This window comes from Brachyistius frenatus, unplaced genomic scaffold (genome assembly GCF_029030835.1).
Source record: "Brachyistius frenatus isolate BFR_SWC_R1_liver_20210118 unplaced genomic scaffold, ASM2903083v1 Contig_54, whole genome shotgun sequence".
In the NCBI taxonomy this organism is placed as follows: Eukaryota; Metazoa; Chordata; class Actinopteri; family Embiotocidae; genus Brachyistius; species Brachyistius frenatus.
Window position 1 is genome coordinate 1,108,728 of NW_027210653.1, and position 26,237 is coordinate 1,134,964.

Below are 26,237 nucleotides of genomic sequence, written 5' to 3' on the forward strand. Positions count from 1 at the left end.
TTGCTACCTGGGCATTCTTTTCACATTTGTGTTGATTATGTTCACCAACATGGACAGATTGAATATTGCATTTGTATTCCTATTTAAAAAAAAAAATGTTTTTACCTCTTTTACAAAACCAATGTCAGGAAGCTAATACTACCTGAAGACAGTCAAATGAACGTCCAAAGACAAGAGGATGCACTATATATGTACCCATATGAGTACAGTCAGGCCAAACAACATTCACAATTCACAATCATTTCTAAAAGTTTTATCCTAAAATTATTCACATCCTTCAGCTTTACTTTCCCACTTTAATTATGATGTGAATTCAATATGGGCACTCTGTGACTGAGGGGAATTCACTAAGTGGTTGTTATTTTAATGAGCAGCAATTTTGTGCCAACAACAAGCAAACACAATGGCAGACACCTACAAACTTTTAACAAGAGTAAAGCCAGAGCCTTTCTCATTACCTTAATGGACACTGAAATGGGTAACGAGAACACATATATTGTACATCATGTGAAGGAATTACGGCGATTAACCATAAGGATGCACGGGCCAAGATAACTTGTATATCTAACAGCGCGCACTTGCCAAGAAAATGTCCAGTTGTGAAGGTAGCGCATGCATTATATAGGATTAGAAGTCATAAAACCAATTCAAAAAGCTTTAAGATAACGTTGTTGTTTGGCTGTCCATTTTCAAACATGCAACAACCCGTCCCATCGCTCATCGGTTCAGGCAGGGACACAGAGTTGCATTGGAAAGTTTTGCGGTTAAGTCTGAAGTCACTCATTTGTAATACAGTCTATTTCTGAGAGGATTTATCCATGGAGGTGGTTTCTCATGCCAGATACCCAAAAGCATTGTTGGAAGGCAGCCACGATTGTCGTTTGGCTGTGTGCAGGCTACGGCATCTCAAAGCTGTTTCCAGACTGATGTCGCCTCATGAAAATTTAATGAAGAAATAGTTTCCAAAAAGGTGCCGTTTACGAAAGCCACAGAAGACACTAATTAGCCGTATCACAGCAGGGAAAGGAAAACTCGAGGTGCACACAAACCTCGTCGGCATTCAGAACAAGCAGGTCTTGTTTTGCAGGTTAACACTTAGCGAACATCGCAGAGGCAGACGTTTAGCGTATGGGGTGGGAGGGAGGATCTTATAGTGGATGGAATATTCCAATCCGCAGCCTCTCAGAGATCATCCCTTGCTGCAAGCCAAAAATACTTCCTGTTCAAAGCTGTGAGCTTCAGACAGAGCTGCTTTGATTTTCTTTGTTTTGCGAAAAGAACATGTTTGGAGCAAAGTGCAACGCGAGTTATCTGCTCTCACATCCCAAACGGCGGCAAGATGTAGCCCGCTCTTCTTCAGTCAGAAAGCTGAGACACCGGCAGGGACAGCTCAAACGAGCCAGCAAAGCCATCTGCCATCATCAAAGAACATCACAGCTCCACCTCTCCTGAGCCGGTGCAACTCTGTCCCCTCCTTTCCATCACTAAAGACAGAATTTGACAATTTTTTTTTGTTTTGTTTTTGCTATCTTGTAGAGAATTAGATGATACGATTAACACCGCTGTCAGATCTGTTTGTTATAAATAAAGTTATCACTGGAGAGTTTTAGCGTAGCTTTGCATAAAGAGTCAAAACGGGGAGTTGTATCTCATATAGCTGTCGTCAAAAGTCTCGGCCAACAAAGCAAGTGATATCAGGTTTGTTTAATCCAAACTATTGAGCTGTTTCTCAGTGTTAATGCTAAGCTAAGATAGCCAGCTGCTGGCTGTAGCTTCTCGAAATAATGAACTATTTAGGAATGAATAATACCGTCACTTGTCGTGTTTTTCCATTGTCACATTTTCGTTCGTTTTATGTCCTTGTCAATACCAAATGTACAAATGTCTGTTTTAATGTCTCAGTTTTAGAATTGATTATTTCTCCGTTGAGTTAGTAGAAACCCTCAGCTCTACATTGTCTATATTTTCTTATTCTTTCTCTCCGTCTTTACTCATTCTGTCGCTCTGCACTCCTCCGACTGACTCTCTACTGGTCCCCACACCCCTCACTAGCACAGGGTTTGATGAAGACCACCGATGTGCTCAGTCTGACATCTGCCACAATGTCTCTAACCTGTTTCCAGAGGACCAGCTGCCCCCTGGTTTCCCCACCATAGACATGGGCCCACAGTTGAAAGTGGTGGAGCGAACACGCACTGCCACGATGCTCTGTGCTGCCAGCGGCAACCCCGACCCAGACATCTCCTGGTTCAAAGACTTCCTCCCTGTCAACACCACCAACAACAATGGACGCATTAAACAGCTCAGATCAGGTAGGTTTCCTCTGCTGAAAACGTAATTACCGAGCAGGGAGTCTTCTTTCCTGTTTTCTTCTATCTGATCTGCTCCCCCTATTGTATCCTCTGTTCTTTCATCCTCTTCTTTCTCCCATCATTTAACTTCTCATTTGGCTTTTAATTTTGTAGGAAATGGCATTGTTTCTACTATTTCCTGTCCTCTACTCTGTTCACCCCGGTGTGTGTCGTCTGTTTGTCTCCCTTTGTCTTCCAGTGTTGTCATGGGCTGTTGGGATTGTTCCCCCTCTGTGTTTGCTGGCTTCTGCCCTAACTTCTGCCCTCATTGCTCACTGCTGTGTCTTTTTACAAAGAATTATTTTTGATGTTTTCTGTTGATTTCCTTTCCACTGCATTGGTGCAGTATTTTTTTTTTTTTTTTTTTTTAAAGAACCATTTTCTTCACTTCTTATGTCTTTTTTTCAACAATTAATATTCCAACATTCGGCTTCATTCAGAATCTGCAAAGGAGTGCACATGATTTTAAAATAGGAAGACAAATGAATCAGCGTTATCGTGCATTTGTTGAAATTTTCCTTCCTAAAGACTGTACCAGTCACCTCCTTTGAATAGATATTTTCTTTGTTTAAGCACCTTTTTTAGGTTCACAAAAAAACATTTAATTCTGAACGCTAATCAGCCACAGTAGTGCGTAAAACTTCATAAAGCTCTCCCCCCTTGATTCTTTGACTTTACAGTCCCTGCTTTAATGTCTAGATGCCAGCTTTGTTTTTATTTGCCTGTGACACACCCTAATATACCCATTCGCCTCAGTAACTTAAGTTTGATTTCAATATCTCGAAAGAGAAATGATCCTATTTTCTAAAAATGTTACCCTAGCTTGCAGCTTTATGTGCCAGCTAACAACAACACATTACAATAACTACTTACTTAAATTTTAAGTCTTGTATGTTTGACCACCTGTCTTCACAGATTTCACAGCTGTCCATTGTTAAATCATCGTGTTAACCTTACTTCCTTGCTGACTTGTTTTCAACAGAACTGTGTAGAATTAACCCTTATTTCTAACATGCGACTTTGATTCACATAGAGTTGATAAAGCATTAACGAAACCTTGTTAACTAAACTTACTTAAAGAATATATAATCATATTCTTATGCTGTTTTTCTTCTCTCTATATTTTTAAATCTACAGAATCCTTTGGTAAGTGCTTAGCTCTAAAGCACACATCACCCCCACTAATTTCCATGTTCCAACAACTATTAAAATGCATGGCATGCATTTTACTAACAGATAGTTTAGTTTGAGGGCTACTACTAGAGGCACACACTCTTCCCTCACCCCACGGTGTCCAACAGTGTCACCTTAGCTGGAGATTATAATCACATAAATTGAATTTAGTGTTGTCATATACTGACCTGGGTAATGACCTATCCTCACATGTTTGTTACTCACTCACTGACCCACCACCTACTTATCTAATCCTTTAACACCAGCACCTTAGGAATGGAAATATTCAAGAACTTTTAGCGAGATGACCAGAGCTGGTCAAGAGAAGGGATCACAAGTTGTTGTTTTTTATTTATCTTTCTTTTTTAAATATATTTGCTCTCAACCTCACACACACAAAGTCCTGAAAGTCTTTCCCTTCAGTAGATGGTCTTCAGAAGCCATTGCCACTTCCAAAATGGCACCTCCCCGTGGTACATCAATGTACAAGTTCTTCTCTCTGACCTATGATTTTTCTATGATGAATCCTGTCTTTCTTTGCCAGTAGAGTACAGAAAAGTTCTTATTCTCTTTCTCTCTCCTTTCTCTTTCCTGTAGTACCTATATTTACGTACCCTGTTAAATCTAATTTGATTCTTCTTCCAAAGCCCCCAGCCTCTATCTACTCGTACTAATGCTTCTTCTTTCTAATCTTATTTGCATTCATATTATCCACCCAGGTGGTACACCAATAAGAGGTAAGAGTGCTGAACTGACGTTCACAGAATGAAAGTAATACAAATTCATTCTTGCTGTCAACCCATCCATTCACTTGAATCACCTCCATTTTTGTCCTGTTTACCAAGACCAAATCCCATTTCGTTCATATGGACCTTCCTTTTTATTTGTCCTGTTTCGTTGACTAAATTTGTATTTCATCTTTTTGTCTATGCTTTATTTACTCCTTTCTATTCTTGTTTCGAGAGCCCGTTTAGCTCAGTTGTGATATGCTTGCCCCGGCTCAAATAAGCATATCCAATGACAATTATTTTTCAAACTATATTTTTACGTTCATTTTTGTTTTCTTTTTGGCCATAGCGAATCATGTGTCCCTCTTTTTGTCCAACTAAAACAACCAAGCATTTTTCCCCCTTAGCTGTTCTTGTTCAGCACTAAAACAATGCACAGATGCTGTGGAATCACGCAGGCATGCTGAAGACAACATTGCCTCTCCTCTGCTTTTTTCCTCCCAAAGAATTCTTTCTATCTTTGCAAACTATTTTTTTTCCATTTCTTCTATTTGCTTTCCTCTCCTGTACCTCTACAAAAAAGCCCAAACAACCACTTTTTTGATAAAGTTTCTACGGTGCTTTTTTTCTCTTTCACCTATTTTTCTTACTTTTCTTGGGTTTGGAGACTATTTTACTTTTTGACTTTTTTTCTTCAGGGTTTGGGAAAGGCAAACTGTAGAGTCTGGCGAGGACCTGATTGGCTCATTTTTGCCGTGTGACATGGAGCTGGAGAGTTGTTGATGCATGAAGCCATTTTTCCCTGGGTCATGTGACACCACACTGCTGATCCCATTGGTGGATTTTTATGGGTGTCTTTTGTAGCTTTCACAAGCTAAAGCAGTGGTTGGTTATCTTCTTGTCGGCTCAGGCCGATATTTTGAATTTTGTCTTCTAATACAATTGCATTTTATTTTTCAGCTAAGGGTTGTCAGAAGGTTGTAAGTTGTGTCGACATACATTTCTTGCCAAGATTTGCATGTCAAAACTTTTGTTACAGAGGGTTATATGCTGTTATAATACTTCAATTAAATTTTTTCCAGATACATGAGCAGCATTTTTCAATTTTTTGTATGAGCTGCATTTTTTTGGACAGTTACTTCACCTAGATGAAGTCCCAAATTATTCTGTAGGCTGAAGATTACACCTGATCTGTGATTGAATATGCTAAAATTCATACCGAAATTTCTTTCTTTCAATTGTCTTCCCCTGTTATGCTGCTTTCTTATACTGTAAACCTCTTTTGTTTGATCCATGTTTCCCTGAAGCAGTATCACTCATCCCCATATTGACCAGTCCAGTGATATGTTGTATATTGACGGGCTTGTCCCTACTCTTCAAAGTGAAATTATGCAGGGGTTTTTTCATTGGCGCTAGGATGAGTGTCTTTTTAGACACTATAAGTAATCAGGCTTTTTCTCTAAAGAGTCATCAACAAGGTAAATATATTAGAGACAGAAGATGACTTAGCTTTTTCGATTTTGTTTTTTAATTTTCTTTTGAATTTGGTTGACAGTGTGTTATTTTCTTTTCCCTTGTCGCTACTTAAGGCCTGTTAAGGGAAACAATATATTTCAATGTCTTACATGATTATCAGTTGCAGCTATCTCTCACCTATAGTAGGATTGCACAGTCTCCATTTCACCTCAGCCAGTGGATCAGGCTGTGATTATAATTGGGGGATAAACTATCAAATTTAGCATTCATAGTGACCAATAGAAGACTGCAGTATTTTAATCAAGCATTTAATTCGATATTGGTTACGTACAACTTTCCTCAGACTGTCCAAACTACTGAGGCTTGAAAGGGACAAAGCTAAACTAGAAATGGAGGGGGCTGCTGTTGGCCTCCATGAGGCCAAACAAGATCATTGTTTTTTTTGTTTGCGAGCTTGATGCCAACCTAACTTTAACCAAACATACTCTGCTGCCCCGTTTGCTATTCCCAACCAGGAGCCCTCCAGATAGAGCAGAGCGAAGAGTCTGACCAGGGGAAGTATGAATGTGTGGCGACCAACAACGATGGAACCCGCTACTCTGCCCCAGCAAATCTATATGTCAGAGGTAGGAAACACGGGTGAACAACAGCAGCATGCTTTTGTCAAACATTATATTAACTTACTTCTTAAAAATCATGAGGAATCTTTAAATTAGCCAATAAAGTCTACAGCGGCCATATCGTGAGGCCATTGTAAGTATGCTTCAATTCAGTTTGTATTTTTTGCCTTTTTTTTTCTGTCTTCTTGCACTTGACTTACCTGCACTGATATGAACCTACAGTATCTGCTCTGTTACTGTATGTGTTTTTGTTGATTATCCTGAACCTAATACTAGTGACTAGACTGCTTGCTGTGTTTATCTACTAATTGCTTTTAAAACCTGACTGCTGGAGGTGATGGAGGGTGGACAGGCCCACCTCCTTAAATCCCGACTCTTTCCCCAGCAGTGAACAGATCCTATTTCCTCCCATTGAACCACATTAGAAAGTCACATTTTATTTCATTTCTTTTAGTTACTGAAGATGAAATTGGAAGAAAAAAAATCTAGAGTTAAAATTGTTATATAATAATTTTAATATATAGTGTAGTTTGTTATCCTAGTCTATTAGTAAAATTAGCCTGTACAATAAAACAGCCACAGCTTTGGGTTGCTGCGCCAACTTTTAAATATATCTTCAAAAATACAATGCAGTTCAGGCAGAGTAGCAGCAGGAGCTTGTTTACAGAAATCTTTTTTTCCACAGCCTGCTTTTCTTTCATTCTTTTTTAAAGTCAAAATATTTTGCGTAGTGCTATAACTGTTCTTATTGAATGTCACTTTTCTTCCTCACTATTCCTTAAGGATCAAATATTGTCTTAAATTCACTATATTTACATACCTAGCTGGTATTTTATGTGAATACATTTTTTATGTATTTTTCATATAAAATTTACAACGCTCTACATTCCTGTGGTTAGATTACGTAATCATCAAAGACCACCAAGTTTGAGACTAACATGATAAACCATGCATAGTAAAGCAAAAAAGATAAATTTTTGATTATTGTTATAAACTAAACACATGGTTTAGACCACGTGAGGCTTTTGTTTTGTAACCTGGGTGCCGGAGAGATTCAAGGGGCTCCCTGCACCTCAGAGACAGAAGGTCCTTCGAATTGTTTAAGTAGCATTTGAAAACCTAAAACATGGCCTTTTTACTCTCTGTGTTTCCCCTGTTTTTCTCCTTTCCTTATTTCATTTTGTTCTGCATCAAATTCCCTACATCCCTCAGAGCTGCGAGAAGGTTGGTGTGTTTTTACTTTTCGAATACAACACAACACAGAAGTTCATTTTTGCCACAGAAAGAATCGCTTTTTGCAGACATTCAAGTCAAGACAGAGACGGGTTACTATAGCCTATGATTCTTTTTTTTTTCCGTTTATTTATTTCTTTTGCATCTGTCATTACCCTTTCTCTCTCTTGCGCACATTCAATGTTCCCATTGTTGAGAATGCCCCTGGTCCATGCCAGAATGCTTGACTGTGGTGCATGTTTGCATCTTCGAGGCGGGGTGGTAGGGACGATATTTGCATCTGTCTATGGGTCTATTTGCATGGTCACCTGTTAGTGTTTGAACCATCCTTTCTTCCCAGCCCTTACCCTGCCAGTGTTCCTGCTTAGTTCCTCTGATAACTAACAGCGAAGCAGGTCAATAGGGTGAAAACATTTAAAGAAAGACAGATAATGTCAGTAATACATTTCTCAATACAAAAATGTCAGCAAAAACATTGTCCTTAATTTATGTGGACACCTGCAATTAATAGCTGCTGCTCTACATGCAGTGCTGCTTCATTTGTGATGCTCTTCCCAGCTAAAGTTTCCCGTATACATAAATGTATGTTAAAGCTAAATCCATCTCTTGTTGTAACTGGCAGTAAAGTCAAGCATCAAGCTGTAAAAACAACCTAGACCTCAGAGATTATACACTTCCTCAGATGAGGAGGATTCTGAACAGGAAGTCATGAAAGAATCATGTATTTAGAGCGTTATCCACAAGACTTGACAAATGTAATGATATTCAAATGAGCAGGATAATATTATGTCTGCGGGGAGCGTGATCCAATTGGATATTAATTAAATATTGAGTGAAAGAAACGTTGTATTTAATAATGCAAGCAGTTCCCCTAGATTTCCTCTCTGGAGGGCTGCAGTCTGCTCAACAGAATTGGCTTTGTGAATTAGTCGCAGGCAGCAGGAAGGGCCTGCATATGCTGCAGTGAAATATAGCAAATATCTACACAAATATCTAGTTCAGGCCCACAGGAACTATTACAGACACTGTGTACAAAGAGGAGCAATTGACAGGTAATACATGCAAGTATTCAGATGTTTAAAAGTGACATATTCCTTAACAGATTTCTTCAAGGTTCACGAAATAATTTAATGAGTAATGTAACCAGAGCTAAATGCAATCTATTTTGAATGTCATGAGCAGTAACGCTGACTTTACTTTTAATTTGAATCTCCCGTACAAGTTGCATAACAGTACCGAACAGTTCGTCTGTTACCTTTACGCCTACGTCCATTAGATACCCACATCATCTTTAATTCAATATTTTTTGTCAACAAATCCTCACCAATAAAAACTGAGGAGAATTAATATAGATTCACCCTTTGTCCAAAGCTTTTGTTGTCTTCTTCTCTGCCTCACTCTGCCCCCCCTCTCTTCCCCACTCCCCCATGACCTTTAGCTTATGCGAGTCACATTTACAGCAGAGTAACAGTGTCAGACTAACCCTTCCATTTATACCATGTCTCCTCTCTGACCCTGTTACTTCCTATATTCCCCCTGACTCCCTCATACGGTTGCCTCCCAAAGTCATGTATTGTTCTTGTATGCATGATGGACCACTGCTCCCCTCCCAAGGGCCTTGAAGTCGTCCATGTCTATTATGGATGTTATATATTTAAGTTTACTTACGAGTGTAACTTCTTCTTTGAAATTGTAGCCTTTTATTTTTGTTCCCGAGAGCATTTTTTTTGGAATGTGTAACTACTGAAGCTGTCAAATGATGCGCATTTAAAAAAACAAAAAACAGATTCATGTCAACATTGCTGTAGTTAATCATAATTATTTGAAATAAAATCACACTTGATTATATTTTGAAATTACATGATTAAAAACATTGCTATAATTGCACATTTTGATATAGTGCAGAGTTGTTTTTGGAATTGGAATTGCATGTACTGTAAAATAAGTAATGAAAGTAAGCCGAGTCGTTGAAAAATGTTGTTCCCTGCAGATGCATTGGTCTTGGAGTTTATTATGTCTTCTTTGATATAATAAGATGGTTAGCGTTCCTGGAAATCCTTGACATGTGACACAATTTTATAACAAATTTAGAACTATCAATGTGAATGACCTCTCACGGCCCTTTCTTTTAAGCTGCACTTAGAGGCATGCAGTCCTATTAAAAATAGTTTGAATGAGCACCAGTTAATGTTCATATAATGTGGTGTGGTGAACCACGTTAACATGTTAAGCACCAGCATGCCTGTTTTTCATGTAATAAGCCAAGGGCTTCATATTTGACATTGGAGCATAAATAAAGCATGTATGAGACACTTGTATCTTCTGCACTGTTTGGCACATTTCTAAAGTTGACAGCCACTTTTAAAGTTAATATTTTATTATCAATCATCTTGTTTTCTTCTGTAACTTGTACATAAGTAGAAATACAGGAATGTCACTTAGCCTTGTGAGACTATGCCAATAGTTTTATGTATTTACTTCAAATGAGTGTTCTCACTCCAAAGTTGATCCAGAGTGTAGATGCATATACATTTGACAGCTATGGTTTGTATCGCAACTGAGCCTAAAAAGCGCAGAAAAACACCAGTCCTTTGTGTCGCGTGTGCGACTTCTCAAGTGTATTATCTTTATTTCTGTGTGATGTGAGAATGTGATGCGGCACATTATCTCACATCAGCTGGAAGTGCGCAGCCCACGACTTGTTTGTTTGCATACAACTGTGGGGTGCTTTTGACTCTCTAGCACTTCTGTATATCTGTACTGATGGTGATGCAGTATTTTGTGCATGGTGCTTGTGTTGGTGTTAACCCATTCACCACATCCAAGTCTTGGATGGAATGTGATTAAAATGTGTTTTCTTAACCTTTATCAAGCCATCATAAATAATTTACCGAGAAACAGATTTCATTTTTGATTAATTCTGCAGTTAAATCTTTAACATTTTATTAACATTCTCGTAAAATATTGTTTTTCTTTCGGGCAACATTTGAGGAGAACACAGATCATTGTCTACTTGGTTTTCACACTATGTTCTGTCTTTTTTCAGTGCGCCGGGTGCCACCGCGATTCTCCATTCCACCTACAGACAATGAGATCATGCCAGGCGGCAGTGTCAATATCACATGTGTGGCAGTGGGCTCTCCCATGCCATATGTTAAGTGGATGCTGGGCGCGGAGGACCTCACGCCGGAGGACGACATGCCCATTGGACGGAACGTCTTAGAGCTTACCGACGTCCGGCAGTCGGCCAACTACACCTGTGTGGCCATGTCAACCCTTGGGGTGATAGAGGCTGTGGCACAGATAACAGTGAAAGGTAAAGGAGCTTCTGGTTCTTCTTACTCGTATAGACTGCACGGCTAGAGCTCCGAATAGTTCAGTGAAAGTGCTTTTCTCAAAGTGTTTCAAATTCTGTGTGCAGTTAAGACATGTGCTTCAGTTTGCTGATAGTATTTGTCATTAGTAAACTATCCGAGCAGACACTACTGGCAGTGCTTTGAAGACACATATTTACCTCTCACTGCCACGATAAGTCATCTGTACAGGATTCCTTAAAGCTTGTGACAAGCCTTGGCACCAGCCTCAGTGCATTACATGCCAGATTGAGAATATAGTGAAGTGCTTAACACTCAGCTGGGGAGCTACAGAGCCACAAGCTCACCATTTCTGCTCGCAAGATGTAAGGAGGAGGGTGAAACCTAGGGAGTATTGTTTGGTGTCCTCCGTAGACATGGTACTTATCTGAGTGTAATCATATCTACACTGCAGCGGACCGGAAAGATATCCCAGATTGGTGTCGCCATATTCACGTGCACACCAGGGACAGACTCACAAACACACACACACAGCTTTGTTTTCCTAAGACACAACAGAGATATTAGTCACAATATAACAGTCTGGCCGGGGCTCCCCCAGAAGCACACTTCAGATGGCATATAAAGACAATCTATTGCCTTGATATTTTTTTTGCTTTGTGCCATGGTGTGTCGGAATTAAAGCAATAAATTTACCTGTGTAATTATTAAAGTGATAAACACTGGGAAATATAAGATTAATGACGACAGCACTCCTAAAGACTGAACATGGGAGTACAGATGCCTTTAAGCACCATTTTTACAAAAATGTAAACTCAAAAAGGGAAATAATATTAAGATTACCGCCCACCACCACCACCATCTAATATAATTCACACAACACATGAGTCTCCTATGACTCCAGATATCCTGTGTATCATCAGTATCATGTGCAACGGTCTGGTAAATGAATGAAATCCATATAAGACAGCCATCAACAAAATAAAGTCTCTACGGCTTATAATAACAAATAAACTACTCTGCAGAGGTAAAACTTTGTAATGTTTACCCTATATTTTGCATTTCTATTAATATTTATGTAATCACTATCATCACAGCATTGCCCAAGTCTCCTGGCATCCCTGTAGTGACAGAGCGCACAGCCACCAGCATAACATTGACTTGGGACTCTGGCAATCCCGAACCAGTCTCCTACTATATTATCCAACACAAGTCCAAGTACTCAGAGGACTTGTACAAGGAGATCGATGGCGTCGCCACCACTAGGTACAGTGTGGGGGGCCTCAGTCCCTACTCTGATTATGAGTTCCGTGTGGTGGCGGTAAACAACATCGGCCGAGGGCCCCCCAGTGAGAGCATTGAGGCCAAGACAGCTGAGCAGGCACCCAGCACAGCACCGAGGCAAGTCCGGGGTCACATGATGAGCGCCACCACAGCTGTCATCCAGTGGGATGAACCGGAGGAGGCCAACGGGCAGATCATGGGATACCGAGTCTACTACACCATGGATTCCACCCAGCACGTCAACCTCTGGGAGAAGCAGATTGTTCGGGGGGCTAACTTTGTCACCATCCAGGGCCTTATCCCAAATAAGACCTACTACATCAAGGTTCTGGCCTACACCTCAGTAGGCGATGGACCTCTTTCTCCTGACCTTCAAATCATCGCAAAGACGGGAGGTGGGTTTGCTTACATTGCACGAGAACCAAACTGACAGTTCATCATACTACCAACTGAACAAGTTCAAGAAATGTTTTTCCTCCACAATTAAACTTTGAGAGTCACAAGCATTTTTGCAACCATATTTTTGAGCCACTGATGCTCATTAGTGGGTTACAGAGCAGTAAACAAACAAACATCCTTAGGCTGTCAAGAAACTCTTCAATGAGCTCTCTCGAGTAGGAAAAAATATTTCATATGATAAAGTTAACTAGGAACAAAAAAAATCCAAATGCCTGGTTGTTTACTTAGGAAAAGTCCATTTTTTTTTTTCAGCATTAAGTAAGCATTACTATTTAGTGGGTTACTAATTTGGGTGAAACAGCTGCATTGTCTGAAATTCAATGCGGCTGCTGTTGCAATAACTCAACCACTAAGTTGCGTCTGTGCAAGTGTGACTGTAATGAGAATGAATCATGCAGAATGTGGAGAGTAATTAATTCATCTTTCCATTCCGATTGCAGTTCCCGCCCAACCAACTGAATTCAAAGGAGAGGCCAAATCAGAAACAAGTATTTTACTGTCATGGATTGCCCCGGCACAGACTGGACAAGAAAACCAAGTCACAGGATATGAACTTATGTACAGAAAGAGAGACGACAAAGAGGAGGTAATTATTATACAATATTTGGGGTTGTGAACCCTTCAGGTGTCAAGTCTGTAATAACCAATGAAATGCTCTAAATTCCTCAATAAGAAAATATGATTGTGCAGTAATAGGACTGCTATTACTTTGAATATAGTTGTATAATAGGGCTTTCGTCTAACTATGATATTCACGCAAATACTATAAATAAATAATAGGATGATAGAAGACATGTTGGTCTACTCTCGACAAGTTTGTCATTTATATGCATTAACCTGATGCTGATTTACTAATTAAGGGTTGAATACATAGCAATTATGTCATTATAAGTGTCTCATAAGATATAAAAAGCATATTAGGTATGGTAAATAACAACTATAAACAAAACTGAATAATGCAGCAATTTTTCTACCAATCTATTTTTGGTGTTTCAACAGTCAGGAGTAGTTCATACTTTATGGTGAAGGTTAATAGCTTTTATTCTTAACATTTGGTCAGGCGCTAACTTTGAAGTATTACTTTTACATATAACTTGTCTATTAATGTAAAGCCTTATAAATAAAGTATTAAACACAAATATCACTTCAATTCTGACAATTGAATTTGATTCTCTTCAACTTCTTTTTTCTACACCTGAAAGGACACTATGTTTTTATTCATAAACTGTATTCCTTTGCACTTTTCAAACTCAATCTTTTTATATAAAAGGTAACTACAACAAACTTTCTCCACAGAAACGAATCAGCTTTGAGCCAACAACAACGTACCTACTGAAGGAGTTGAAGCCCTTCACTACTTATACTTTTCGGCTGGCGGCCCGTAGTAAACACGGAGTTGGAGCTTACACCAGTGAGATCTCTGCAGAAACGCCACAGACACGTAGGTCTTCTTCCTTATCTGGGTTTAAACTATTTGGAAAGGAACATATTTTCAAATGCATTCCAAATTTCACATGTGCTGCAAAATCCAAAAGGGGACAAACAAACAAAAAAATGTCAGGAAGGTCCTACTGAGCACAGATAAAGCAAAGAAGATTTTTCTTTCAATATTTGATGCATTTGAAAATAGCAAAGATGTAAACATTAAAGATAGTAAATAAGTGTTATGAAGTCTACCTGACCATGCAGTATTCACTTTGAAAAGGTTGCATGGACAGTGTATCCGGGCTTTCCTGTGAAGTCAGGAGACAAGGTTATAGAAACTACCACTCTCCACCTTTGTTGTGCAAAAACAGCCCTGACTTAAATGAATGATAAAGTCTTGAATCATTTATATGGATGCTCACATCTATGTGTTTTTTTGTAAATGAAAGGGCATGGCTGGCCTTTAGGAAGCCTTGTCTCTTGACATTACATGTCAGCCAAATATAATAGAATAGAAAAGTTTTGAGACTGAGCTTTCTATGTCGCTGCAGCTGCAATAACCAATTCTCTGGATGTCAAAGGGACTTTCCCATTTCATTCAATTGTCATATTAATACTCAATTTAAATTAGACTCGAGAAAGTTTTGGAGTTCTAATATCATAGAAAGCTCAAAGCCAGTACTGTCCTTGTAGTTAGGGACATCAGACCTCAGATTTATGGAACAGGTCATGAAAAATTGGATTATGTTGTGTTTTATCAGATTAATCTAAATTCATTGCAATCTCATTTTGATTACCAGTCACAGATTTCCTATCAATTCATAAAAGAAAAACAAACAAAAAAAGAAGACTTTGAACATTAACATAAATCTGAGGGCTCTGAAAGACAAGGGGCAGAGATCAGGTGGGTATAAAAGCTCAGAAGTTCAAACTCTGTCCAGATGTTTGTTCTGAGGTAAATGATGAAGTTAATAACAAGACAAAAGTGCATGCCAATGTGATCAGAATCTAATAAATCAGTCATGTCTCCTTGGGAAGTTCTCTGTTGTACAATCAGGCTTTTACCACAAACCAACAGGCTTCGGAAAGGTTGGTGACAAATACAACATTTTTCTATTTTGAACTAGTTACAGCATCAACCTTTATGTTTTTGGATTGATGGTAACTGCTTGCCAAATTTCTCACGTACTTATTTTGAAATGGTTTATCTTAAAAGACTTCAGAAGAAATAGGTTTAGGTTTTCATTTAAGAATTCAGGGATCTAAGAAATAGTCTTTTAGGATATGTGATTTTTGTTTCTCTTTGTTGTTTTTATTGATTTTTTTCATGACAAAGGTAGGTTACATATGGTGAAGCTGTCCTTTTTCCAATCAACACCTTCCATTCATCATGAGCGTGTACACATTTATGTTTGTCTTTCATTTTGTCTTTATTTGTGATGTTTTGCTTATTTACATTTTTATTTATCCACATAAGTCCTTGTGCTTTTTCCTCATTTTGTGTCATTTTATTTTCCTCTTCTTTTTCCTTTGTTTGGTCAATTCTACCATCATCACCCCGATCAAAACAAAAACTGAAACTCCTTTTGAAAAAATCAAATCAACTCAATGAATGGCCTCACCAAACAAAACAACAACAACAACAACAACAAAAAACCTGCACCTGCTCCAAATCCAACCCACCAACCAGAACCCTCGGGCCCACCTCAGGAAGTCAAGTGCTATAGCCCCAGCTCCACCAACATCCGGGTAAGTTGGCGGCCACCCCCACTGGAATTACAAAATGGATTCATAACGCAATACACCATCCACTACGCTGCAACTGAAGGCGAAGATACGACTACTCGGCAAATCTCCAGCATCCCTCCTGAAAGCTCCAAGTACCTTTTGGAAAATTTGGAAAAATGGACAGAGTATCGTGTGACTGTCACTGCTCATACAGATGTCGGAGCAGGACCGGAGAGCCTGCCACAGCTCATCCGCACAGAGGAGGATGGTATGTGTTCACTAAAACAAAGCTCCAGCTGCAAATCTACCCTTCTTAACCTACCCCATCAAATACTAACAACTTTGCCTATATCTACAAATCCCTCTTCTTTCTACTCCCTCTGCCCGCTTCTAATAGGACTGTTAAAACTCGATACTTTATGCCCCATTTTGGACACTTTTTTCCCCCCAAACAAACTGTGACTCATATGTGACTTTTTTGGGGCATTTTTTTTTTTCCCCTACGCTGCTCAATTTCAACACATGGTATGGCATTTTCAGCTGCAGGCCTCCAACTTCCAGTCCCAACTGTCACTTTTTTGTCATTTTCAACTTTGACATATTGTCTGCAGTTTTTCTTTTTGAATGGCAGCATTTTTTTCTGTAATTCACTTTTTTTAGTTCTGGACAGTGGGAATAACAAAAGGTGGAAGAATTTTTTGAAGGCCATTTTTTTTTCCCTCATGTGATAAAATCATTTTTTTATTCATTTTTTTTTCCTTGCTCCATAGCCAAACTTCTTGTAGTGCTTCAAGCATTTGAAACTCTTGAAGCCCCCTTTGGCTCCATTTTTTCTATTTTGGCAAAACACATTTTTCCATGTTTTTAAAATCCACTCTACCCATTTTTAATGTTCCAAGATTAGGTCAGTTGTCAGACCTGTTTTTGCTGTTGTTTTTTCCCCTTACCATTGTTGGAATATTGATGTCATGCAGTGCTTGTTGCAGTTTGCTACACTTTTGTGATTTTTTTTTGGTCACTGCAGCATTTTGCGCTCCGGCTTTGGGCAAGATTTAAAAAGAGGGTGAAGAGGTTCTCTATAATTTTGACCTTTTTTCTTCTATCCCATGGTGTTCCTCCAGTTCCTAGCGGGCCACCTCGTAAAGTCGAGGTGGAGGCTGTCAACTCCTCATCAATTAAAGTGATCTGGCGTTCACCGATGCCCACCAAGCAGCACGGTCAGATCCGAGGGTACCAGGTGCACTATGTCAGGATGGTTAATGGGGAGCCCACAGGACAGCCAGTCATCAAGGACATCCTGATTGATGATGCCCAGGTACGACACCCCCTCAGCCAGCCACCTCATCCCTCAGACACACAGTATCGCTTTCTCCCTCATCTATACATGGGCTATGGCAAAGTCTTTTATCTGGAATTGAAAAATAATGAATCTTTAATAATGTAACATCACCTATGGAACTTAGTGACTATGTAATCGTTGTGTCATTAATTACAATTCAACTGGATATGCAAGCTTGGTGTATATTTATCTATATACACATATATATATATGATTACTATTACTTTTACGATAAAATATTTTCATCAACAAACTAATTCATTTGGTGGCTGCAGATAAGCTGTGTTTGTATATATTTTTCTCACCAGTGATTTAAGTCTGTACCTGGCCTTATTTCTCGTATCTTTTCTCTCCCTATTATGATGTCATAATCAGTGGGAATATGATGATTCAACTGAACATGTAAGTAGCTAAGCTAAAAAAAAAAAAAAAAATCCCAATATTGCTTCCCCCTGCTCTCATCTTCTGCATGAATGGCATGGTGTGCACATCTCAACATCCTGGTGCAATAGGAGTTCATGGCCTTATTTCCACTAATTGTTTGAGCATTATTTCTCAATGTACCAAAGTTTACCTTTATAAACTGCAAATGGAACTTTTTACTAACATTTCGCTCAAAGGAAATTCAAATTAAACTGACCAAACTGCAAATGCTAGTATTTCCAAGTTATGTTGTCGCATACAAAAGGAAAATACACGTTATTTATGACTTAAATCTTATCCACACTATCCTCGTCCAGTGTATGCATCACTTTAGAGTAAATGCTGAGAGAATGTGTCTGTTTGTGATGATAATGCTCGTATCATATTCCACTTCTACCCGTCTGCTTGCTTGTGCTGTTCCTGAAAAATCAGCAAATGACTGTCCTGAAAACTAAAGTCGTGCATCTTTACAGGAAATGATCATCACAGAGCTGCATGCTGACACCACGTATTCAGTTACCGTGGCAGCCTACACAACAAAGGGCGATGGTGCACGCAGCAAACCCAAGCTGATCACTACCACTGGCGCAGGTAACGTAACCATCACAGCTGACAAACCCCCACTATTTCTCTCCTAATGTAATATTTGTTTATATGAAACTGCATTTCCACCAAGCAAAGCAAGGAAACTGCACTTAATAAGGAAAAAAAGCAGTATGCACTATGCCAAGCACTATTCACTCCTGTCAATGAATGTGTAAAGTGTGAATTCTCCCTTACCACGGGGCATGACACGCAACACATACAAATTATGAAAAATGTACTGACAGATTGACAAAAAACTAAAATAAGGACACTCAAGCTCACCTTTTGTTCTCATCTCTTTTGACAGTGTTATGTCACAGGAAAAGACACACAGATAGGAGATTAACTGATACTGAATGCCTGAGAAACATGGTTCTCCATATTTGTAACAAGTTGTCCCTTTCTCCATTGCTACTATTAGTTCCTGATAAACCTCGGCTTATGGTCAGTACAACCAACATGGGCACAGCTCTCCTCCAGTGGCATCCCCCAGCAGTAACCCACGGGGCCCTGCAAGGCTATCGCCTTCGCTTTGGCCGCAAAGATGTGGATCCGCTGACTGTCATTGAGTTTCCCGAGCGAGAGAACCACTACACAACCAAAGAGATCCATAAGGGAGCCTCATACACTTTCCGCCTTTCAGCGCGCAACAAGGTGGGCTTTGGTGAAGAGACGGTCAAAGAAGTCACCACAAATGAGGATGTTCCAAGCGGCTACCCTCAGAGCATTACAGCAGAGGGTGCCACCACCGCCACCATTCAGGTTAGCTGGCAACCTGTTTTGCTGGCAGAGCGAAACGGCCAAATAGTGAAATACGCTCTGCAGTATAAGGACATCAACAGCCCACGCAGTCCCTCCGAACTCTTCATCACCGCCCCGGAATCAACAGTCATCCTGGACGGGCTTAGAGCAGATACCACTTATGATATTAAAATGTGTGCCTTCACCAGCAAGGGCTCTGGTCCATATAGCCCAAGTGTCCAATTCAGGACACAGCCTGTGGATCAAGGTAGGACCAGTCCCTGAACTCTCTTTGCCTTTTCCCTTTTAAAACCAACCTTTCCCAGCTCAGCCCTTTCCAACCACAGCAACTTCCTCTGTTGACAAAGTATGGACTCAACTAGAAGACTTTGGTATTAACGTATTGCCCTATCCCTAGGCTCTTTAATCTAAGAATGATTTAAGAAACTCGTATGGTGTAAGTATGTATGTCTCTTTGTGTCTTGTCAGTTAAGTAAAGGTCAGTCATTAATTTTAAGAGTTGGTGTTTGTAAGAAGGTAAGAGGACAGTGTTGAGTTCAGTGTATTGCTGCTTTGAGCCTGGTTTTGAAGGAGACTTTATCAGGTAAGCGCTGGTGTGGGACCATTGGCGGTAGATAAAAATAGAGATATTTTGTGTCTAAATCACCTGCTCCCCCTTTCTTTTAGCAGTGTTTGCAAAAAATTTCCACGTGAGAGCTGCCATGAAGACATCAGTGTTGCTGACCTGGGAAATTCCAGACACCTACAACCCCGCTCAACCTTTCACTGTGAGAATGGCCAAGCTAAAACACGTCCATATGGATTACAATACTGAAATTAAATCTGATTCAGTTAACTTACACTGTTGGAAACTATGATACATCAGAACGCATACAGTCCGTCACTCGTATGTGAAACGTCGACTAATTTTGCTTGCAGATCCTCTACGACAATGGGCAGAGCGTTGAGGTGGATGGGAAGCTAACCCAGAAGCTAATCACAGGTCTCCAGCCTGAAACCCAGTATTCCTTCCTCTTGACCAATCGCGGCAACAGCGCCGGGGGTCTGCAGCATCGCGTGTCCACCATGACAGCCCCAGACATCCTCCGCACCAAACCCTACCTGATTGGCAAGACAAACTCGGACGGCATGGTGACTGTAACGCTGCCATCAGTGCAGACATCTGAGAGAGTGAGGTGAGCAGAAATGATAAAAGTAGAGGTGATTTCTTGTAGTTTGTTATTTCAGCCGCACCCTGAACAGTGATGATTTGAATCACGAGTTGAGAAGCCCCCGGGTCAACTTCAATTGTGCCAGTTCAATTATTAGTCTGTATTTCACTTTAATCTCGTCTCAAAATTACCCACAAGTCCATACGCCATCTGGGAAAGGGCATCTCTGACTCAGCTCTGAAAACCCTGAAATCCTGGTCCTGCCTTTCATGCAACTGAAAACTGCATCAAACACAATATAATCTGACTTTATAAAAAAAATATCTCCTGTTGGATATTTGACTGGTACAGACATCACTCTGATGATCATGTCTCACTGTTGCTTTGTGAATGGAAATAAACAAGTTGACTTGATAGATGACCTTGTCAGGGGTAATTCTTCCAAAACAATCATTTATATTCATCCCTGCATTTCAGTGTAATATCTACTTCACCTCAGTCATTACACACTGGAGCAGCCCAACTCATTTAAGCACACTCCTCTAAGCCCTATAAAGTCTCTTATAGCCTTTCAACAAAGCCCAGGGTTGTCAGAAGGCCAAGGAGCACATCCGATTGCAGACCGCAGCTTCAAACCCAACTTGGGTTTTTTGATCTTGCTGGATGGGCTTGGCCCACCGTCTCCCATGCCAGAGCTTAAGCTAATTAGTTTCCCATTAGCTTGCCACACTGCCATCCTGGCTAATGCTGGCTAGTGCAGTGCCCAACCGGGAAGCCCCACTGGGGCAGGAGTCTGTTATCTCTCTTGCCACCCCGATGAAGGGATGAAAATCCCTCTAATTCTGTTTCTTTTTTGTGTTCACAGGCGTTTCCTAATTAGCCGATTGGGGGGCCTCAGTGAGGTGCAACCACATTGCTAGACTTCTCTGAAAACACTTAAATTAAACAGAAAACGGAAGAAAATGGCTCTAATCGAGTGATGAAGATTCAGATCACTTGCTAAATACCCGTGTCTCTTTCATAAGATTCTGGTCAACAGACAACCATCTCTAATACAATCAGACATGAAAGAGACTAGGCAGTGCTGTGTTTGTCCTTGCCGTTATATTGGATTTTGTTTGTGAAGGGAAACAATGTCTACTGGTGGTGATAATATGCTGTATTTTACTTTTTTTTCTTTTTTTTTTCCCAGGGGGTATTATGTGGTGGTTGTACCTCTGAAGAAGCAGCGCACTGGCAAGTTTTTCAAACTCTGGGACAATCCGGATGAGATGAATTTGGAGGAGGTACGTTCAGAAGATGATCTGATAATAATGACTCCGGTTACAGGACCAGAAAGTCAACATGTAACATTCAAATGTATTGTTCGTGGGAAAAAGTATTTTTTTCTACGATTTGCTGATGGCACTAAGCTTCTTAAGAGAGCCTACATAACTGTGAGTATACCACATTTATGTTCTCAAAATAGGAACAAATAAGTTGAGGCAGTTGAGCGGGCAAGAGGAACAGGAGATGAGTCTCACTGATTGACGCAAATAGTTGCAGGGAGCACTGTTCATATGGAAATGAGAAGATGAAGTAGCCATCAAGTGCACTGCAAACTCAAACCCCATCCCCACCTCCTCCTCCTCCTCTTTGTGTCTGTGGTAATTACCTGAAGAGCTGCATCAGGCCTGCATGTCTCTTCTCATTTTAGGCAAATCTAGGCTACTGCGGATGCACAAAACACTTGACAACTTTTATATTTAGCCAGTTGAGATAATTCAGGAGCTTCTGTGCATTGCATGCATGACTAAATGTGCAAGCAAATGAGAGCTTTTATCACTATGTACTTAAAAGCTGTGATTACATTCCGGGTATTCCTTCAGATGGAGTGTCCCTCACTGGAAGCAAATACTCTTACAAATTCAATGTAGCTCATGTCGTTTCTCTCAGAGAAAAACAGAAAAATGGAAACTTCTAAACCATTTTTTTTTTTTTTTTACTTTCTGGTTACAACAATTTGAAATTCTTCCAAGGATTCTTACTTTGAACACCCTCTGGTGAATTATAGTTTATTTTAAAATGGTGGGATTTAATATATTTCCATTGTACAACCATCACAGTATATCACATGTCTCGGAGGCTGAAAGAAAACACACCATGTCTCATCTGGCATTGGCTTTACAGCTCCTGCCTACAGGCCCGTGTCTGTAGCCTTGACCGATTGCCCAAAAGTCACCCCTCTGTCAGAATTTATTTGTTTGTCAATATTGGCACTCACCTTTTCACAACTTTTCCCAAGGGCAGCTAGATTTAGCCGTGTTGACAGGAGAGATGATTGAAGACATTATCGGGCAGCACCAACAGCCCCGCAGCCAAAACAGAGCACACACGAGAACGCACACACTCTAATGTGAATGACAGCCGCACGCGGCGCGCACATGCATGCGCACACAATTATTTGTGCATTGAGACACTGAAAGTAGTCACGTTTGATTAGCATCGTTATCATCAGTGCTGTACTAGAAATTTAAAGTCCTTTGACATAAGCCCATATGAGGGGCGGGGTGTTTCTTTCAGCCTCTTAGAACTATTATCAATTCTATTATTGATGGTTTGGAGAGAAAAAGGTGTGACTATTGGCTCTAACAATAATTTCCCGATGAGACTATAATACAACTTTATTATTATCATGTAAAGATTCCTTTAAAAAAAAAATAGCTGTGACATTAGAAAAAAGTATTTAAATGGAATTTTTTTGGGTGGTAATTTTTGACATTTAATTTTGAGAATATATGTTTTAATACTTGCCAAAACATGGTTTGAAGCCATTTTTTAATATTGTTTATAATTCACTCTGCACATCTTTCACTCATACTTAGGAACAAAAAAAATGTGACTACATGTTTAAGCAAATATGTGTCTGATTGTATCAACCAAAAAAAAATAATTGAGCTATGTAATTTTTGAATAAATTCAGTCTCTTTGTTACTGTTTGAAGTTGCTGGATAATCCTCAACTGTTTTATATGCTGGAAATCCACACAATCTTTTAATCTCACCATTTTTTGCAGTCCAAAAACAGATGAAATAAGTCATTGATCTTTTCTGTAATGTTCCTCCTTTTGCAATCAGCGGTTTCAGCTCGGCAATCAGAGGGGAAAAAAAAAAAAAAAAAACTCGAGATAGGACAGATTTGGTTTGTGTGGATTTGTTTTTAAGTGTGGACTGGAACGTGTCCCTGTGTGTTATCAACTGTCTGCTTCTTACTCCTTACTGTAGCTGCTGAAGGAGATAAACCGAACGAGCAGAGGCCTTCGGTTCCAGAGGCAGGCAGAACCCAAAGCTTATATTGCTGCTTCCTTCAAAGACCTGCCAGAACAGTTCATCCTGGGAGATGGCAAGATCTATGGAGACTTTGAAAACAAGCAACTCCAGAATGGCCAGGAATACATCTTTTTTGTGCTTGCTGTTCTGGAGATGTCTGAAAATGTAAGTCAGCTCTTTTTTCAGATTCGAGCTTGCTTGCTTCTGGGATATCCACTGCTGGTGATATCCTGTTCCCTGTTGTAAAAACTGAAAATGTTAACAGATAGAGAGGGTTAAATCCACGACATATTGATGGCGGGTCGGAGTTTGCGTCTGGTCAGATGTGTTACTCTGAGCCCTCGTGAGGCTTTGACGTGAATACTTAAAGCTGCAGCTGGACCGAGAAGCTGACCCTTGCTGCTTTAGGGAGCGAAGCCCCTTAAGACCTTAGCTGATCGCGAGAAAACCTCGATAACAGAGCTGCTCTTTAATTGCGTCCTACGTGCGGTCCACCTTATCGCCGCCGCTGCAGCCAGTGTGTATGTGTGCATGTGTCTGTCTGGACGGGAGAGCAGAAAGCCGCATGATTAGGCAGCTGCGGGCGAGATGATGGATTTGATGAGCTACAGGGTCTATAGTGCTGCCTCACACTCTCCACTAACCTCGAGTTCAGGTAGAGCAAAAACGATAATGACGGACGGAGGGAAATCTCTAATTTGCCCACTGAAGCATATATTTTCTTCCCACAAGACTATTTTTTTTAATTTTTTTATCTTCACTTAGAATATGAAATGGTTCAATCAAGGCTTCTGCATAGGAGAGATACTGTAGATAATTCGGACTGGTCAAACTGCAGCTTAGCAGAAATTACACGGAAAAACTTTGAATTGGCTTCTAATTTGTATTGTTGGCCTCGCTGTCATTGTCAGAAGTCCCCGCTAACATTTGTTCTGTAAGTCTTCAAGCAACGCATTAAATATGTTTGCATTTCCCAAAGAGTTTTGGATCTATAGCATCCTTTAGAGTTATCTATGTTGATATAACGCAATTTAAAGAACGTTTTTGATAAGTTGATGTTAAAAGAACAATATGATGCATCGGAAAAAATAATTTCCCCAAATGAGATCAATTAATGAAAAAAGGGAGAAAAAAAAAAAGAGCTCCAAAATGCATCAATAAGAAATGATGATGGAAAAAATAAGTGGTGCCTATTTTATAACTACGGAGGGTTATGAGTCATTGAAATATATATTTTTTTTAAAATCAAATAGTTGTGAGCAATTATCAACTAGTATTTTTGCCTGAAATGCCCATCCCTATGTATGATGGGGAACTGATCAGTGACTTGCTTCTCCCTGCCTCAGATCATGTATGCGACCAGCCCGTACTCCGACCCAGTTGTGTCAGCCGACCTTGATCCCCAGCCAATCATCGACGAGGAAGAAGGCCTTATTTGGGTGGTGGGCCCCGTGCTAGCTGTGGTCTTCATCATATGCATCGTCATTGCCATCCTCCTTTACAAGAGGTGAGGACATGCAATTATAGTCAACACATAAAAGAACAGATGCACATGAATGCACCTCAGAGGGAACTAACTTCACATTTAACCACACAAAGGAGAGTGCAAACACGTGCACGACATACACATTATTACTTATTTAAAATTCCTGCCATGTAATGCGTCTCAACATTTATGTGTGGCCATTACATATTTAGCTGTAATGAAACCAACACACTACCACACACAAATCTTCAATTTCAAATTCAAATTCAATTAGCACATTTGAATGCAGACACTCAGCGTACGATTTGAACTTGAAGCCTGGGGCGCATTGATCCTCAGACTATCCATGACCCTCTCTCTCGGCAAACGCACACGCTTTAAATCTCGTTTGAGTAAATCCAAGCTTGCAGCTACCCAAACTGTCAAGACATCGAGTGCAGGCACCCACAATCCTTCGCACAGACACGTGCGTTGACTGAAAGTTAATCAGACACATCCCTATACCTCCCGCACGCACTAACACCATAAAAAAAAAACAACGTTGACACAGTAGAAAACACTTGCTGCAGTGCACTTTCACACCGAATCAAAACGGCCTGTTTTGCCTGAAACCCCTTAGTGGTAGTCGGACTTCGTGCTGTCACCGCTCATCAGTCAAGCGTAGAAGGGGAGAGCTTTGACTATCTGCTGCATGTCACTGCATGTGTGTGCAGCTTTAGAAAAGCCTTGGGACCTGGGCTAGCTTCTCAGCCACCCCAACCCCTCCCACTTTTACCACTGCCCAATCCATGGAGGAACTCGGCTCTCGATCCAGACTTTGACCTTATGCTGCCCTTCTGTTTTGCCAGGACACATTCATGCATTTCTTACATACACACATCTGTACATTTTTTTTCCATCCTTTGCTTTCTTGTCTCGTCTCAACGTTTAGATTTTCTGCAACGTTCATTCAATCAAATGTCCAGGCCTGAGTAGAATTTGTCAGTCGGCCTTAAGGTGTAATTTTGGAAAGGTGAGATTAGTAAGTGAAGAGTCAGCACAAGCTAAAATCAGTAACAGTAGCAACACTGAAGACAAAGAAATGCATCAATAGTATCCGTATAATGTAGGAGATGATACGTACGGCTTTACTCTGGCTCATGCTAAAAACGTATTGTCATTGGGACCCATTTATATCAAATTCTGGTTTGAAAAATACAAAGGTGAATTGAAAGTGAACGTAGACTACATGTGCGGTGGGCTTCAGGGTTTCCATTTGTGGCATGCAGATTTACACATCGATTACCAAGCTAGTGTTACTGCCACATTTGGGAACATTCAGTGCACAGCCAGGAGACATTTCTCTTGTCGAGATCAATTTTTATGTGACACAATGCTCACAAAAAAAAAAAA

The 26,237-nt window shown here is 40.1% G+C and overlaps 1 protein-coding gene across 39 annotated transcripts in view; it reads left to right on the plus strand.

Moving 5' to 3' along the window:
- The window catches only part of LOC138624711 (receptor-type tyrosine-protein phosphatase delta-like), a 350,030-nt gene that overhangs the window by 298,653 nt on the left and 25,140 nt on the right, over positions 1-26,237 (plus strand). For 7 of the 39 annotated variants that reach the window (XM_069705103.1, XM_069705107.1, XM_069705120.1 and 4 more), the window contains 19 exons: positions 2,124-2,312; positions 3,489-3,497; positions 4,244-4,261; positions 6,244-6,354; positions 7,561-7,572; positions 10,628-10,897; positions 11,993-12,574; positions 13,079-13,224; positions 13,935-14,079; positions 15,754-16,059; positions 16,913-17,106; positions 17,506-17,532; positions 18,027-18,144; positions 18,560-19,147; positions 19,567-19,667; positions 19,819-20,075; positions 21,244-21,337; positions 23,315-23,524; positions 24,706-24,866. In XM_069705103.1, the coding sequence (XP_069561204.1) occupies positions 2,124-2,312; positions 3,489-3,497; positions 4,244-4,261; positions 6,244-6,354; positions 7,561-7,572; positions 10,628-10,897; positions 11,993-12,574; positions 13,079-13,224; positions 13,935-14,079; positions 15,754-16,059; positions 16,913-17,106; positions 17,506-17,532; positions 18,027-18,144; positions 18,560-19,147; positions 19,567-19,667; positions 19,819-20,075; positions 21,244-21,337; positions 23,315-23,524; positions 24,706-24,866 (3,538 nt within the window). The remainder of the gene's footprint in view (positions 1-2,123; positions 2,313-3,488; positions 3,498-4,243; positions 4,262-6,243; positions 6,355-7,560; positions 7,573-10,627; positions 10,898-11,992; positions 12,575-13,078; positions 13,225-13,934; positions 14,080-15,753; positions 16,060-16,912; positions 17,107-17,505; positions 17,533-18,026; positions 18,145-18,559; positions 19,148-19,566; positions 19,668-19,818; positions 20,076-21,243; positions 21,338-23,314; positions 23,525-24,705; positions 24,867-26,237) is intronic. The other 32 variants (XM_069705128.1, XM_069705131.1, XM_069705129.1 and 29 more) reach the window with 20 other exon arrangements.